The sequence below is a fragment of the Macrotis lagotis genome, chromosome 5 (genome assembly GCF_037893015.1).
Source record: "Macrotis lagotis isolate mMagLag1 chromosome 5, bilby.v1.9.chrom.fasta, whole genome shotgun sequence".
Lineage (NCBI taxonomy): Eukaryota > Metazoa > Chordata > Mammalia > Peramelemorphia > Peramelidae > Macrotis > Macrotis lagotis.
This window is the reverse complement of record NC_133662.1, coordinates 205,264,001-205,278,544: the sequence shown is the minus strand read 5'-3', so window position 1 is coordinate 205,278,544 and position 14,544 is coordinate 205,264,001. Positions and strand designations below refer to the sequence as shown.

General features: G+C 33.2%; 1 protein-coding gene across 3 annotated transcripts in view; it reads right to left on the bottom strand.

The window, feature by feature from the left end:
- The window catches only part of LOC141488316 (RNA-binding region-containing protein 3-like), a 38,108-nt gene that overhangs the window by 12,567 nt on the left and 10,997 nt on the right, over positions 1–14,544 (bottom strand). For all 3 annotated transcript variants that reach the window (XM_074188302.1, XM_074188301.1, XM_074188300.1), the window contains exons 3-10: positions 14,102–14,220; positions 10,753–10,836; positions 9,517–9,628; positions 7,695–7,763; positions 4,531–4,673; positions 1,976–2,101; positions 1,137–1,273; positions 583–741 (exon numbers count right to left, since the gene is read on the bottom strand). In XM_074188302.1, the coding sequence (XP_074044403.1) occupies positions 583–741; positions 1,137–1,273; positions 1,976–2,101; positions 4,531–4,673; positions 7,695–7,763; positions 9,517–9,628; positions 10,753–10,836; positions 14,102–14,220 (949 nt within the window). The remainder of the gene's footprint in view (positions 1–582; positions 742–1,136; positions 1,274–1,975; positions 2,102–4,530; positions 4,674–7,694; positions 7,764–9,516; positions 9,629–10,752; positions 10,837–14,101; positions 14,221–14,544) is intronic.

Here is a 14,544-nt window from a genome sequence, read left to right as displayed (position 1 = left end):
TCTGTCTTATCCTAGAGGAAAGGGATGGGGATGGGGGATTGGGGAGGAGTGTAGATGATAGGAGAGAGGGTAGTTAGATACAACACACTTTTGAAAGGAGGGACAGGGTAAAAGGAGAAAGATAATAGAATAAATAGGGGCGGAGTAACAGAAACCTAACAATACCAACTATGGGAAAAAAATAATGTAGCAATTTCTCTGATGCACCTATAATAAAAAAATACTATTTCAAAGACAGAGCTGACAGTATCTGAATACAGACTGAAGCACTTTTTTTCTCACTTTATTTTTCTTAAGGTTTCGCTTTCGTTGTGGGGGGTGGCAGTGGATTGTTTACTTTTACAACACAACTATTGCAGCTATGTTAAAAAAAGTATATTCCAGTTTAATTATTTTTACCATATTTAAATTTAGGAAGATCACTACTCCCTAATTGAGAGAATCTGTTGATTATTAATTTGGACCCAAGAGTTCAATTGCTCACTTTCACCAGCATAAATAGTTTTATCAGTGTCAAAAGAAAAACAACAAAAAAAAAACCTCAATTACGCAATAATATTTTATGGTGGATTAAATGATTACCTTCTTTAGAAATTCTGCCTTTTTCCAACTCTTTTCTGGAGACAAATTCTGCTGGTATCTCATCAGAGTCTTCTTGAATATCTTCTTTGTCATTCAGAATGGGAGTTGGAAAGATTTTTCCAAATCCTTCATTAGTTGTATTTCCAGGAACAGACAAATCTAAAATAGTTAAGAATTAACAATATTCATGTAAATAATTTATAAATTTCAAATTATAGAACTGTCACTAATAAAAGTTATATAAATCTGCTATACAATTTATTATTCCTAAACTTCTATTCTTCATTGAAAAGGAGCTGAATTAAAATAACTCTAATGCCTCCTCAACCTCTGCAATATTTTAAATCTATGCCTTAGATGCCTAGAATAAAATGTTAGTTTCATGTGGCTTGAGAATAACTGAGAATATCTCTAAATCTAACAGAAAACTATAATATATAATTTATATAATTAAACATTTACACACACACACACACACACACACACACACACACGTTGAAAAGAAATGTAACCTGATTTGCATAGTATATAAAAGAACTATAAAATCTCCTTACCACTATTTAGTCCTTCCTCTAAATCTTTTATAAATGTAGCAGGTATCCCAGAAGATATGTTGAATTCTATTTTTTTATGCTCTACAGGCTGTGGCTGTTCAAATACATCTGAAGGCAATAGTGCAGGGTGTACATTACTGTTTAAAAATAACATCAGATTAGTCTCACCAAAATTGGAAAAAAACTCTTCAAGTTAGTGAAGAAGGATTATGTCATCCAAAAAGGTATCTCTAAATACTGATTTCTGCTATTATCTTAATTAAGATCATAATGTATCATTTTGGGTTTTTTAAAAAATGAACACTACAAAGGGAAATTTAAAAAGGTGACAGAATTTCAAAGGCAGTAATATACCTTCTATAGAAATTTTGACAACAGGATAAGTTAAGTATCAAGCAAAATAAGGCAACTTTTCAAATGTCTTTTCTTTAAAAAAAACCCTCAAAAACTTTTCTAAAAAATTATAAAAATTACTTTATAACCCCCAATTTTTTTTCAAGATAATGGTGTTAAAAATAACTTAGCCAAAGTCATACAGCTAAGTATGTATTAAGTGTCTGAGGCACTTGAACTCAGGTTCTCCTGTCTCCAAGACAGGGTGCTCTTTTGACTGTGCCAGCTAGCTGCCCAAAACCCAAATATTTCTAAATCAAATTCTATGAAAATGTCTATAGTGCCATATCACTGTTTATTTTAACCAACTTGATATTTCCAAAAACAAAGTCATGACTCAAGGTTACAAAGTAAAACTCCAATTTTGATCCTATTTTGTAACCCTGAAACTGATGAAATCAAGTCTGAATTCAAAAACAACAAAAAAGTTTGAAACTACAAATTACCTATGTGAAGTAGATGCAGGCATATTCAACATGTCCTTTATCTTTTGCTTTTTCCTCACATGGCGTTGCTTTGCAGTTGTTGGTCTTTTGGGTTGAAAATTTGCTAATTCCATGAGTTTTACCATCCTAAATTAGAAAATAATATATTCTCCTTATCTAAGACTTATCTACATATCCTCTTTTATAAAATGTTTAAAACTTCTTTAGATAGTTTAAGAAAAAATCCAATTAAAAATTATGCATACCATAAAAGTATAATTCTTTACTACAACTTCAAAAAAATGTAATTAAGCAGTTTTTTGCAATGGTTTCATGTAAATACTTCTGTCAATCAGTCTATAGCAATTTATTAAGTCTTTACCATGTGTCAGACAAAGTATTAATGGCTAGGGGTTACAAGGAAAGATAAAATCCCCTATTCTCTAGGAGTTGACAATCTAAATAGGGAGACAAAATGAAAATGACTATATGCAAACACTCTTTCCACAGATATATATATATATATATATTACATACATAAAATACATATATTCATAACATACACATAAATAAAAATATATAAATATGTATAAACATATACACGTGATAAAACTGAAAATAATCAACTGATGGAAGGAAAAGCATTAATATTGATCAGGAAAAGATCTTTGCAGAAGGTAGGAATTTTTTAATTGTATTTAAGGAAACCAGGGAAACTAAGAGATGGAGGTGAGGAAGGAAGAACATTTCAGACATGGGAGACAAGCAGAGAAAATGCCCAAAGTCAGAAGAGGAGAGGTGTTGTGTTTAATTTCACAAAGGTCATTACCAATGGATAGTAGAATTATATACAGATGAATAAGATGTTAAGACCAGATACTTAACTTGGGCAGTAACAGTTATTTGATCTAGCACCCTGATCCCTATCTGTTCTGATCCTATTCAAGTCTGTCTAACTATAGCCTACCTTAGTCATCTAGTCAAGCAGATGCTTACTCATATACTACTGTCTAACCCTGAAATCATTTCCTTGCCTGGATTCCTATTTTAAATAATATTCTATACTATGATGGATGCCTTGTTATCCATCCCCTGGACAATGACTGGTTTAAAAATATTTCTTGAAATTGCTTTCTGTTTGCCCCTTCTTGTTCCCTCTCAAATTCTCAATTTTGATACTTAAATATCAAAATTTAAAATTTCAAGATTTAAATGGATTAAAGTCAACTAGCTGAACCTTAGGATTTTATTCTTGAATCCATTATCCTGTCTTTCTGTAAACCTCAGTCTTTAATTATGCTCACATATGCTTTCTTCATTCCTACTCACAAGCTGCCAAAAACCAGAGGAAAATCAAATAACTTGATGTATGATAGTTATCTGCTAAAAATGTGTGCTAATTTCAACTGGCCCCTTAACACATTGAGGAAAACTGAGGTTTAGTCAGAAACTTCTCCTTTCCAATTTTTTTTTTTGAGTCTGGGTCTTCATATCTCACTGAGGCTGCATGTGTAGTAGACACTCAAGCCCAAACCAAAACGATGGGCTCACAAGTTTTAACTAACCTAAACCCAGTTTGTCCCCCTCTACAGGCAATCTCCACTCCCAGTGGATCACCATGTTGGTGATCTCAGTATGACCACTCCATTGGCTTCAACCCTACTGCAGGTTAGAATTCCTTAATGCAATAATTTAACAACTTTAGATGCACCTGAAAGTCTTGAACTTCCAATGCATATCTTTCTCTCTTCTCTCTTCCTTTGTGCTAATGTCAGAGGAAGAAAGAGTCCTTCTTAACAAAGTCAGCTATTTTTTCTGTATCCTATTATTGAATTCACCACCATAATGATAAACTTTCAACTTCTCTCTCCTTGACCTTCAATCTATATTTAAGATGTAACATACTTAAATTTTAATGGGTCCTTTACAGTACCGTCCTAACTTTCTAGTCTTCTTATGTGTTTCCCTCCTCCAGATATGTCCTGTTCTAACTAATCTGGTTTAATTTTGGCATTACATATCCAAGTCTATCCACTGGTAATCCTACAAACCTGGAATGTTCTAAGACTCAGTTCAAATCCTATCTTCTGCAGGTGTTTCACAGCCACCTCAATGCTGGTGACTTCCCCTCTCACATTACCTTTTTTTTTCTGTTAAGTACATATTTTGTCTGAACTTAGGAATTTCTATGCTGTTCCATTAGAATCTAAGTCCCTTACTCCGAATGCAGATTGAAGCATTTTTTCAATTACTTTATTCTTTCATGTGTTTAACTTTTCCTTTTGATCTGTTTCTTCCACATCTGAGACTAATATAAATATGTATTACATAATAGCACATAAAGTAGATCAAACTCTATCATTTTCAGAAGAGGGGAGGGAGTAAGGGAGAAAAAATTGGAACTCAAAATCTTTAATTAGCACCTATTATGCAGTACTGGCACAGATTAAGTGCTTAATGAAAACTGACTGACTGATGCTATTATTCCCAATTAGTGACATCTTCTTATAAAATCTGAAATGAAAAAGCATCAACTATTTCACATTTCTCACATCTAAAACTTATTTATTACAAACCTCTCACGGGCTTCATCATCACCACTTTCATATTCTGATTCTTCTCCACTAGATCCTTCACCTCCTTCTGGCATAGGGGGCTCTTCAGGTGGCAAAGGAGGTACAGGGGGAAGAGGCGCATGCATTGGCATATACTCTTCATACTAACCAAAAGAACCATAAGTATTGTTGCATGTGAGTTATAATTTCAACTGGAAAAAACAGATTTCTCTATAAACTAGCTCTAATAATCTTCTGCAAAAGTCCTACACCAATGGCTCATCTTGATGTGAAAATGGGGCTGTATTCTGACAGATTGTGATAGCAGGACAGATGAAAGCACTAGAAGGTTCTATCAAGCTGGAAAGATTGTATACAGCCCCTGCTATTCAAGAATCAACCTAGGTTAGACTGACAACTAGTTAATTGTTCTTTTTGACCAGAGCAACCCAGAAACAAAGGAAAAAGAGAAAATGGACTTCAATAGTATGGAGGCCAATCCTTAAGTGGTAGAAAATGGAGTAAAATGTAGAAAGAAGTATTTTTAGGTTACATATAAATATCATTTAATTGTTGGAATTCTAAATGTGAAAACTCTGTTTAGTAAATAAGCAATTGATGTATTCCTAGAGGAAGAGCAACTAGGTTCTAAATAAAACTGAATGATGAATCCCCTGAAATGGTGCCATTATTTGACTTCACATTATAAATTTCTATTATGATATAAGTACCAAAGTATACATAATTATAAATTCAAAGAGTGTAACATGAGACCACTATAGGGGATTTACTTTTCACACTAATCAGGATCTGCATCAATGGTGACATTCTGACTATAAATGAAACCAGAAGACACAGATTAAGTTATAAGCTCAAGCAAAGTATATTTGAAAAGTTCTACGAGAAACAAACAGATTGGGTAAAGTTAGATTTCATACTGTGCCAAAAGATTCTTAGTCACCTTGTCTGCATCAAGGACATAGTTGTAAGGGATGAAGTAGAGAAATTGATAACTGCTGACTTTAATAGGTAAATGGATTCATAAGATGGGGAAAATAAAGCTTGGGATTAAAATGGAGGTTAAAGATTTGTTGATTACTCAGCAAAGATGTGGAAGAATGCTGGATTTAGAATTAAGGGGAACTGGGTTCCAAATCTGACCTACTTCTTGTACAATCTTTGACAAATAACCTTTCTTGACTTCAGTTTCCTCATCTGTAAAATGAAAGGATGAGACTAAGGACTTAAAGGTTGGACTCCTAAAGTTCTTTCTAGCTCTAAATAATATTTATCATTTCCATCAAAAATTAGTCTGAAAAGTCCTTGGAAATGCACTGAACAACCTTGTAAAGAAGTTAAAAGTACTTACATTATGAAAGAAAATAAATTGGTAGATTTAAGAGTCATTTCTGAATCAACTGTGTATAATCAAACACTAGTTAAATTCTGAAAAATGGGAAATGAATCAATTTAAGGATACTGACTCTGAGCATGACTATTTCTTAGAGAAGTAAATTGTTCCAGAAGAGTCATCATAATTATAAAAGTTAAAGAACATAAAAAGACTGAGTCAGTAAATCTTTAACTTCTACTCTCAGCAAATAAGACCAAGAGCCTTACCAAGTTAAGAATAATTTGCAAAGCAATCTAGGAGATAGAAAAGCTTGTTCTTTTTATCATAGCTTCATTAAATAGTTATATATCTGTAGATCACTCTCATATTGTTTTAGAGATAAAATTAGCATCTGGTAACCTTAGAAAATAATACTTTACTATGACTTAACATGAGAAGTATCAGAGGTGTAATTCAAATTCAGGTCCTCTTACCCCCAATCTATCCCATTTTCCATCATTGCTATCTTTCCAATTATGTCTAAATCCTCTAGGAATGCTCTGGATTAGATCTTACAAGATTTTTATAGTCTCATTTTCCCCACCTCTATTCCTTTTTAATGTTTTGTGAGGTAAAACTTCTTTGGGATTTTTTTTTGCTCTTCTCCTGTATTGAATTTCCAGATATTGTGATATTCCCTAACCCAAATTCAAATCAGTCTAAGTGCTTATTCTTCCACCACTGAAGACTGCATTAATTCTAAAAAACTTACTAGGTCTTTTGAAAGTTGCCACAGTCAAAAATTGCATCACCAATGCAAGCCAAGGTGACAAGTTTCTCTAAATAATGTCAGATTGATTCTTAAGTTCACTGGATTCAGCCTTTATAATTTGTTAGAAAATTCAAGAGTTTTTGTTCTAAGCATAGCCCCTCAAAACTCAAGCTTAACTGAAACTACAATGAAACAGAGTTTAAGAAATGTGTTCTGTATTGAAAAAAAGGAGCTATTTTTTTTTAGAAAAATTTTCTTTAAAACCTGTCTCAAATCTTGTCTACAGAAGCAATATTTAAAAGGTAAAAAATTCCCAAAATTCTTTTAGGTTTTTTTTTTTTTTGCAAGGCAATGGGGCTAAGTGGCTTGCCCAAGGCCACACGGCTAGGTAATTAATTATTAAGTGTCTGAGACCAGATCTGAACCCAGGCACTCCTGACTCCAGGGCCGGTGCTTCATCCACTGCGCCACTTAGCCACCCCCCCAAAATTCTTAAACCAAAAGATGTTATTGAAATCAGATGTGGTTACAATTCCTAGCTATGTGACTTTTTATTTGACTGACCAAGTTATTTAACTCACTCTGAACTTCAGTTTTCTTATATATTAAATTAGGAGATTGGATCAGACAATTTTTAAGGTCTCTTCTAACTCTAAATCTATAATTCTAGGATACTGCTTGTAATATGATTATTATCGACTTAGGGTATTTTAACAACTGCTCTCAACTTCTACCAGAAATAAAACTGGCTACAACAAAGCAATGTCAAAATAAGAATAACGAACTCTTTAGATATTCACATACAATACAGCAATACTTATTAAATACCAGAGAGTGCTTGAGGCAATAGAATTTTTTTTCTCTTGCATTTCTTCACAAACTTATTTGGATATTATTTTTCATTTACTTTTGTTCTTTTCATTCATTTTCTGACTTTTTAAAATCTTCAGTTTTTTAGTGGCACCTATTAGCATTACTTAACTTCAATAGACAGTCAAGAGAAAAAGATTGATCCCTGCTCTTATTACAATAATAAATATAAAAATATTTAAGGTTAAAATAGCAAAAATACCCTCTTACCATGGGAGGTCGGGCAGCAATTGGTCCAAAAGGTGTGGGTAAGTTCATTTTGTTCATAAGATGAAGCACCTTAAAAAATCAAAACCAAAAACAATAAAAATCCCCAATACTTTTCTAAGTGATTTAGAATGAAAACAATTAATATGTTTGCTTACAACTTTACAATAAAATTGAACAGAAAGCAATCTTTAAATGCAATCCCATAGTGTTAAATTACTGAGGTATCAAAGAATTTTTCTATAAGACACACAAAAGTAATCACTCTAAATAATATTAAAATATAAAAGTTTAAAGTATTTCTAATAATTTTTAATAATACATAGATATTAAATTTCTACTAATGTGGTTTGACTTCGGCAACACATAAATTATTCAATTGTAAATGTGCATTTGTCTTTTTAGTATCTTCTGAATGAAGAATACTTTAAGTCTTTTTTTTAAAGTAATGTTAAAATAGTAGGCATATTAAAACTAGAAAATGACATTGATTTATGAATTTATACCAGAAAGTAATTTTATTTTAAGAAAAAAATCATAATCAAGATAATAAAATCCAACACCTTATATTCCACATTTTATATTACTGCTATTCTAAATGTGACAGGTGAAAATTTCTGAGAAAGATTCTGGGTAAATTATAACTGATTTTATTAATTACCACCAAAAGATAATCAATAAAATGAGATCAGCTGTTCCTCTCAATGGCTAAAATGGTCACTTTAATGCTTTTAAAGCCTTTGGTAAAGAGGGTATTAGTGAGGATAGTAATCAACTCTAACTTACCAAAAAGTAAAGAAAGAATGAATATTATGATAGGTGGGCTTTTCTAAGGAGAGGCTGGAAGATATGAGTGATCATTCAGTCTTGGACAAAAAGACTCAGACCACAAAGGCAATCCAGACAAAGGAGGCCCAGTCTCATCTCCACCCAGCTATGTCTGACCGGATCATACTAGGTAAGAATTCACCTTTGGAGCAGATCTAAGACTTCCCATTTGAGTAAGTCTTGCCCAAGATTTCATCTCATCATTAGTCATGCCCTTCAGAAAACTAAGCCTTTGATGAAATGATGAAATAGAAACAGAAAATATTTTGGATCTCTCCAATATTAACAACTGTTTATTTAATAATCCTTTCTCTTAGTTAAATAAAAACAATTTGATATGTTAAAGTTCATTAATTTCAAATTTAAATAATTCAATAATAGTAATGAAATTCTCAGTAAGTTAAAAAAGAGGAAAATTCACTGTGAAAGAAAACTCAATACCTCTACAGCAGGATATTGATAGATGGCAATAATAGGTATGGAATTGTTTCCCCCATTTCAAACTTTAATTGGTTTTGCAACTTCTACCCATTATTTTCAATTCTGTCTCTGTTGGTAGTCTATTTTTTACCACGTGACAGTCTTTACATAACACCACTTTACTTTTCAAGGGTGTTAAGTCCTAAACTTCTTCAAATGATTATTTCATGGTGGGCTCTGGAAGCTCTCTAGCTTAAGATTTCCCTCTGATCTCCAGTTATCAATAAACTTCTCAAAATGTGGTGGCCAGAACCAAATCTACAGAAGAGGTCTGATGAGGGCAAAATACAGCAGGACTATCACTTTCCTAGTCTAGTACACCTGTATTCCAATATAATCTAGCTTGAATTAAGCTTTCTGATCTGCCATTATCTTATTATTGACTAATTATACTTGTAGCCCCTCAATTCTTGGGATATTTAAGGATTTATGTTATGCAATGTCATAACTGACTGGATGGAACAGCAATATACAAAATTAGCAATCAATTTCAAAAGTATGAATTTCCTCCACTTACCTGTACATAGAACTTAGGCACACTTGCCAAGGCACTTGCTATATTGGCTAGTATTGTGCTTGAAGGTGGCGGATACAGGTATTTGAGGCACGAATTTAAAGGAAAAGTTAACCTGTAGGAAAAAAATTAATTTCTAATCAAATTTTAATATAAATTATTCAATATTATCTACTTCTAAAAAATAGTGCAAACAAAGCTATTTAAGTTTTTCCTCAATAAATGGTAAAATAAGCAATTTTTGAAAAATAAAATAAGTAGTTATTTGAAAATGTTCAAAATCACTAATAATCCTAGTAAAATCCATCAAAAATCTTATGGTATTACATCTATCAAATTACCAAGAATAAAAGGATAAAAATTCAATATCCAAAATGTTGAGAAAAAGGGCATGCTAACCAGTGATGAACTAAAATTTGTTTTGATCATTTTACTTTATTTTAATTTTTATTTAAGGCAATGGCCAGGAATGCACAGCAAGACAATTGTTATGTGTCTGAGATCACATCTGAACCTAGGTGCTCTTGACTCCAGGGCTGGTGCTCTATCCACTGCGCCACCTAGCTGCCTGTTCATAACTTACTGAAAGTTGTCTAGCTGTGCAATACTATTATTATACAATTTCCTCACTTCACTTTTAATCAGTTCACATTAAGTTTTCCTAGATTTTTCTGAAACTATTCCCTTCAATATTTTTGTCCCTTACAATATTTTATCACGTGCTTACACCATAACTTGTTCAGTCAATCCCCAACTGAGGGATACTCCTCAGATTCCAGTTCTTTGGCAACCCAAAAGAGCTACCATAAAAACTCTTAATACACAAATCCTTTTCCCCTTTCTTTGACCTTTTTTGGGGTATAGATCTAGTAATGATATCACTGGCACAAAGGACATGCAATAGTGAAATGCTTTTGGCCGTAGTTCCAAATTGCTCTACAGAATGGCTGGATCAATTCAGAGCCCTACCAACAGTATATTAATGTTTTTGTTTTTCCACATCCTCTCCACCACTTGTCATTTTCATTTTAGATGTATGAGGTGGTATTGGAGTTAATTTACATTTCTCTATTTATTATGATAATGCATTAAGACAAACTCATCAGAGATATATTCATTAAATTTGCTACATCTCTAATTCAAAATTGTATAATTTCCATTCATAATGAAAACAAAATTATAAAAAGAAAGAAGGAAGAAAAGGCATGAAAGAAAGAAAAGGAAAAAAATCATGCTAACCCATGATTTGGTGCAATTCCACTTTCTATAGTTAAACAACTTGGCTCTTTCTTTTCGTTATCTTCTTCTACAGGTTCATCAGACCTAGGAAACAAAAGATCAAAAATGATTTTATCAAAAGTTATGTGGTAATTAATTGTGATATGCAAAATTAAGTCATTTAATAACTGTCATACTTGTCCTTAAGATTTTTATACAACTGTTACCTTACAATGTAGTAGTTAGAAGTCCTGGTCTCTTAAGCTAGAAAGCACAGTTGACCTAATACTGGGCTTACCCAAGTACTGGGCAAGTCAACTAACCTCTCTCATTCTCAGATTCATTACATGTGAGATGGAAATAAGAATACAACCTATCTTACAGGATTGTAAAGAATAAATAAAAACATGTGGGACATGCTTTCCAAATCTTAAAGGACTATGACAGGTAGGTGGTGAAGAGGATGGAGTTTGAGACTCATTTTCTTGAGTTCAAATCTAGCCTCAGACACTAGCTGTATGACCCTATGCAAGTCACTTAACCCAGTTGACTCAATTCCTCATCTGTATAATGAGCTAGGAAAGGAAATGGCTAACCCTCCAGCATCTTTATAAATAAAGAAGAATTTAATAAGGCACTAGGATGCTAGGTATTAGCAGTTGATAATATAAATGAAAAAATCCCTTCTCTACAAGAGCTTTGGATAAAATGGGGGAGACCAAGTATAGCTAAATAGAGTTAATAAACATAAGGTAATTAAGAGAGGGTACTAGAATTGGGAAATTTAGGAAAGACTTCAAGCAGAAGTAGTACATGAAGTTTGAGTCTTGAAGGAAGGTGGGGATTCTATGAAATGGAGCAAGGACAAAATACATAATAAGATCTGGAGGACAGTCTGTGAAGTCTCATACTGGAGAGGGCATGTGAGAAAGAGATAGGGGCAGTTTGTTTATTATGTGGAAAGGACAGTAGCAAATAACAAAGCTAGAATGACAGGGGGAAAAATTATTTTAATAGCCATATGAAAAACACATAGCAGAGAGAGCAATTAGGAAGCCACAGCAAAAATATGGCATGACTTTGAGGCGTGTAGATATATCCATTACAAGTGTTACAAACCAGACAGACTGGATGAGTTTGAGATATCTACAGGATATTTATTCTGAAATGTCTGATTTGCAGTTAATAAAGAATTAAATCTCTGGGGAAGAAAATGAGGCTGGACATATAGATCTGTCAATCATCTGGGGGGAGATGTTAAATGCATGAGTGCTAATGAAGACTTCAAGAGAGTAAAACTAGAGAAAAGGGTCTGTGACAACCTGTTAGGAGGCATGATACAGAGAATGACCAATAAAAAAAGGATTATAGCTGTAGAAAGAAGATGCTAAGGCATTTATGATGAGTGCAGCAGCAAAGAGCAAGGACCTTGTTGGCTATGAGCACTTGCAGAAGGAGTAGAGACCCTTTTTTCAATTCTGGGGCAGAAAACCCCAAGAAGAGTGTTCAGGAGGAAAGGTCAACAATGTCAAAAATCATCAGAAAAATCTTAAGGATGAAGACTGAGAAAAGAGAGTCACATTTGAAAATTAAGACATCACAGCTTTGGAGAAAACAGTTTCAGTTAAATGATGAAATCAGAAACCAAACTGCAATGAGCTGAGTGAATGGGAAGAAGAGAAGTAGAAATAATTAAGTAAAGACAGTAGTCATATTTAAAAGCACTGGGAAATAAGTAATAGGAAGGGAGAGGCTAAAGATTAGACAATGGGGTTATTGGGGTTGCCATTTTCTGGAGATCAGAGGGGGATTTGTCTTGACTAGGAAGAGTCATTTCATGATCAGAGACTAGGAACAATGAGCAGAGGGGCTCTGAGATGAAGAGAAGGGTTAGAGGGTTCTTATATTGAATGGTCTCAATTTTCTCATTAAGTTATGAGGACATCTTCAACAAGAGATTAAGGGCTGGTGAAGGTATGGGAGCTTATGAAGCTATGAGAAGATTTTTGCAAAACTTATGTTAAAAAACTAGGGAAGGGGGCGTCTAGGTGGCGTAGTGGATAAGGCACCGGCCTTGGAGTCAGGAGTACCTGGGTTCAAATCTGGTCTCAGACACTTAATAATTGCCTAGCTGTGTGGCCTTGGGCAAGCCACTTAGCCCCATTTGCCTTGCAAAAATCTAAAAAAAAAAAAAAAAAAAAAACTAGGGAAGAATAAAGGATTAGCCTGCTGTGATGAGGACTCAAAGTTGGAAAGCATGAATTTATCAGGTACTCTATTTAACAGCATCTGCCCAAGAGAGGAAAAGAAAGATGAAGAAAATAAATCCAGGACTGGTGCTTGACAAGAAATGAGCTACAACAGAACACAAAGGCTAGAATTTTGAGATTGATTATAGAATGGAAGGGGATGAAAATAAAAACACTAAAATTATGGCCCTACTGCTTACTAGCCATGCAAATTTGATCAAGTAACTCATGGTCCCCTCTAATACCAAGATTCTAGGTCAAATATTTTTCTGTGAATGTCATTATAGGAAGCCCCTAACTTATATAAACAAGTTTTAATATGAAGTTTGCAACTTTACTGTCTGATTTCTGTTGCACTTCCTATAAAGTTATCAGCAATGTTAAATTTCCAAGCCAACATAAGAAAAAAAAAAAATCACCCAGGCTTTAATAGCAAAACGGGAACTAGCTATAATATATAACAATGTTTCCAAAAAGGAAAAATTAATGAATTTCAACTTAGGATAAGATCAAAATTTTTCCTTTTCTCATCCCCATATCCCACAAACACAATATCCCACAAACACACACCTCCAACAGTAGGAATAGAGACTTCTTTCTCTCTCAAAACAACCAAAAATGGAAGAAAATCTCAACAGCTGGGATTCTTCAGTCTACTGCAAATGTATGCTACTTACTCTGAACAAGACTCTCATTGCTACACAGAAACCCTTTATTCGTCTTTGATTGCTTCTCAATAACACTCTGCACAGTAGTTATTCCAAACCAAATTTCTTTCCTCAAACCAATACAGACACAAACCCCCAGCAACCTCTTTGGGAAGAGGATCTCAATTTAACTTCCTTTCCCCCAAACTAGGGGTGGGGAATGAGGTGACTGGCTGTAAATTCCCTTTTCCTTCAGCGCTACACCTCAAACCTGTCAAGTAAATGTTTGAACTGAAATAATAAAATTCAAAATGTATCCATTAGCAAAATATTACATAAAAATGAGATCTCTTTATTTAACTGCTTCAATAACTATAAACTTTACTAAGCAATTTTTCCAACATATTTTTTATTCTAATAACACTAAAAATGTGATTTAAAAAACCCCACAAAACAAACCTAATTACCACATACCTTTTCTTTTTCTCTGAACATGAAGTCTGACAGAGGGATGAAGTTTGGTCTTGTTCTTTCGCAAATTCAACCACTAAAGTGTGCCCTAAAACTTTTAGCTGATGAAGTCTTGATAAAGCCTTCAAATGACACAAAATCAAAAAGCTAAATTTGACAAATGTAGCAAACATTTAAAATTAATTTAACAAAATTAATTTATTAACAAAATTAACAACACTTTGAATTTTAAGTAAAACATTTTTAATTAATGTTCTCTACCCCAAATGCTTTATCACCCAAGTTCACATCAAGATCCTTGTAATAGAACAAAAATTTAAATATGTGATCATTTTTTTAATATAGTAACAAGGATGAGAAAAAAAAATCCAAACTCTGATTTAGTGTTAACTAAAAATTAAAAAATATACTCCAACATTAATGGAAAATAACAGCTCTCTAAATTA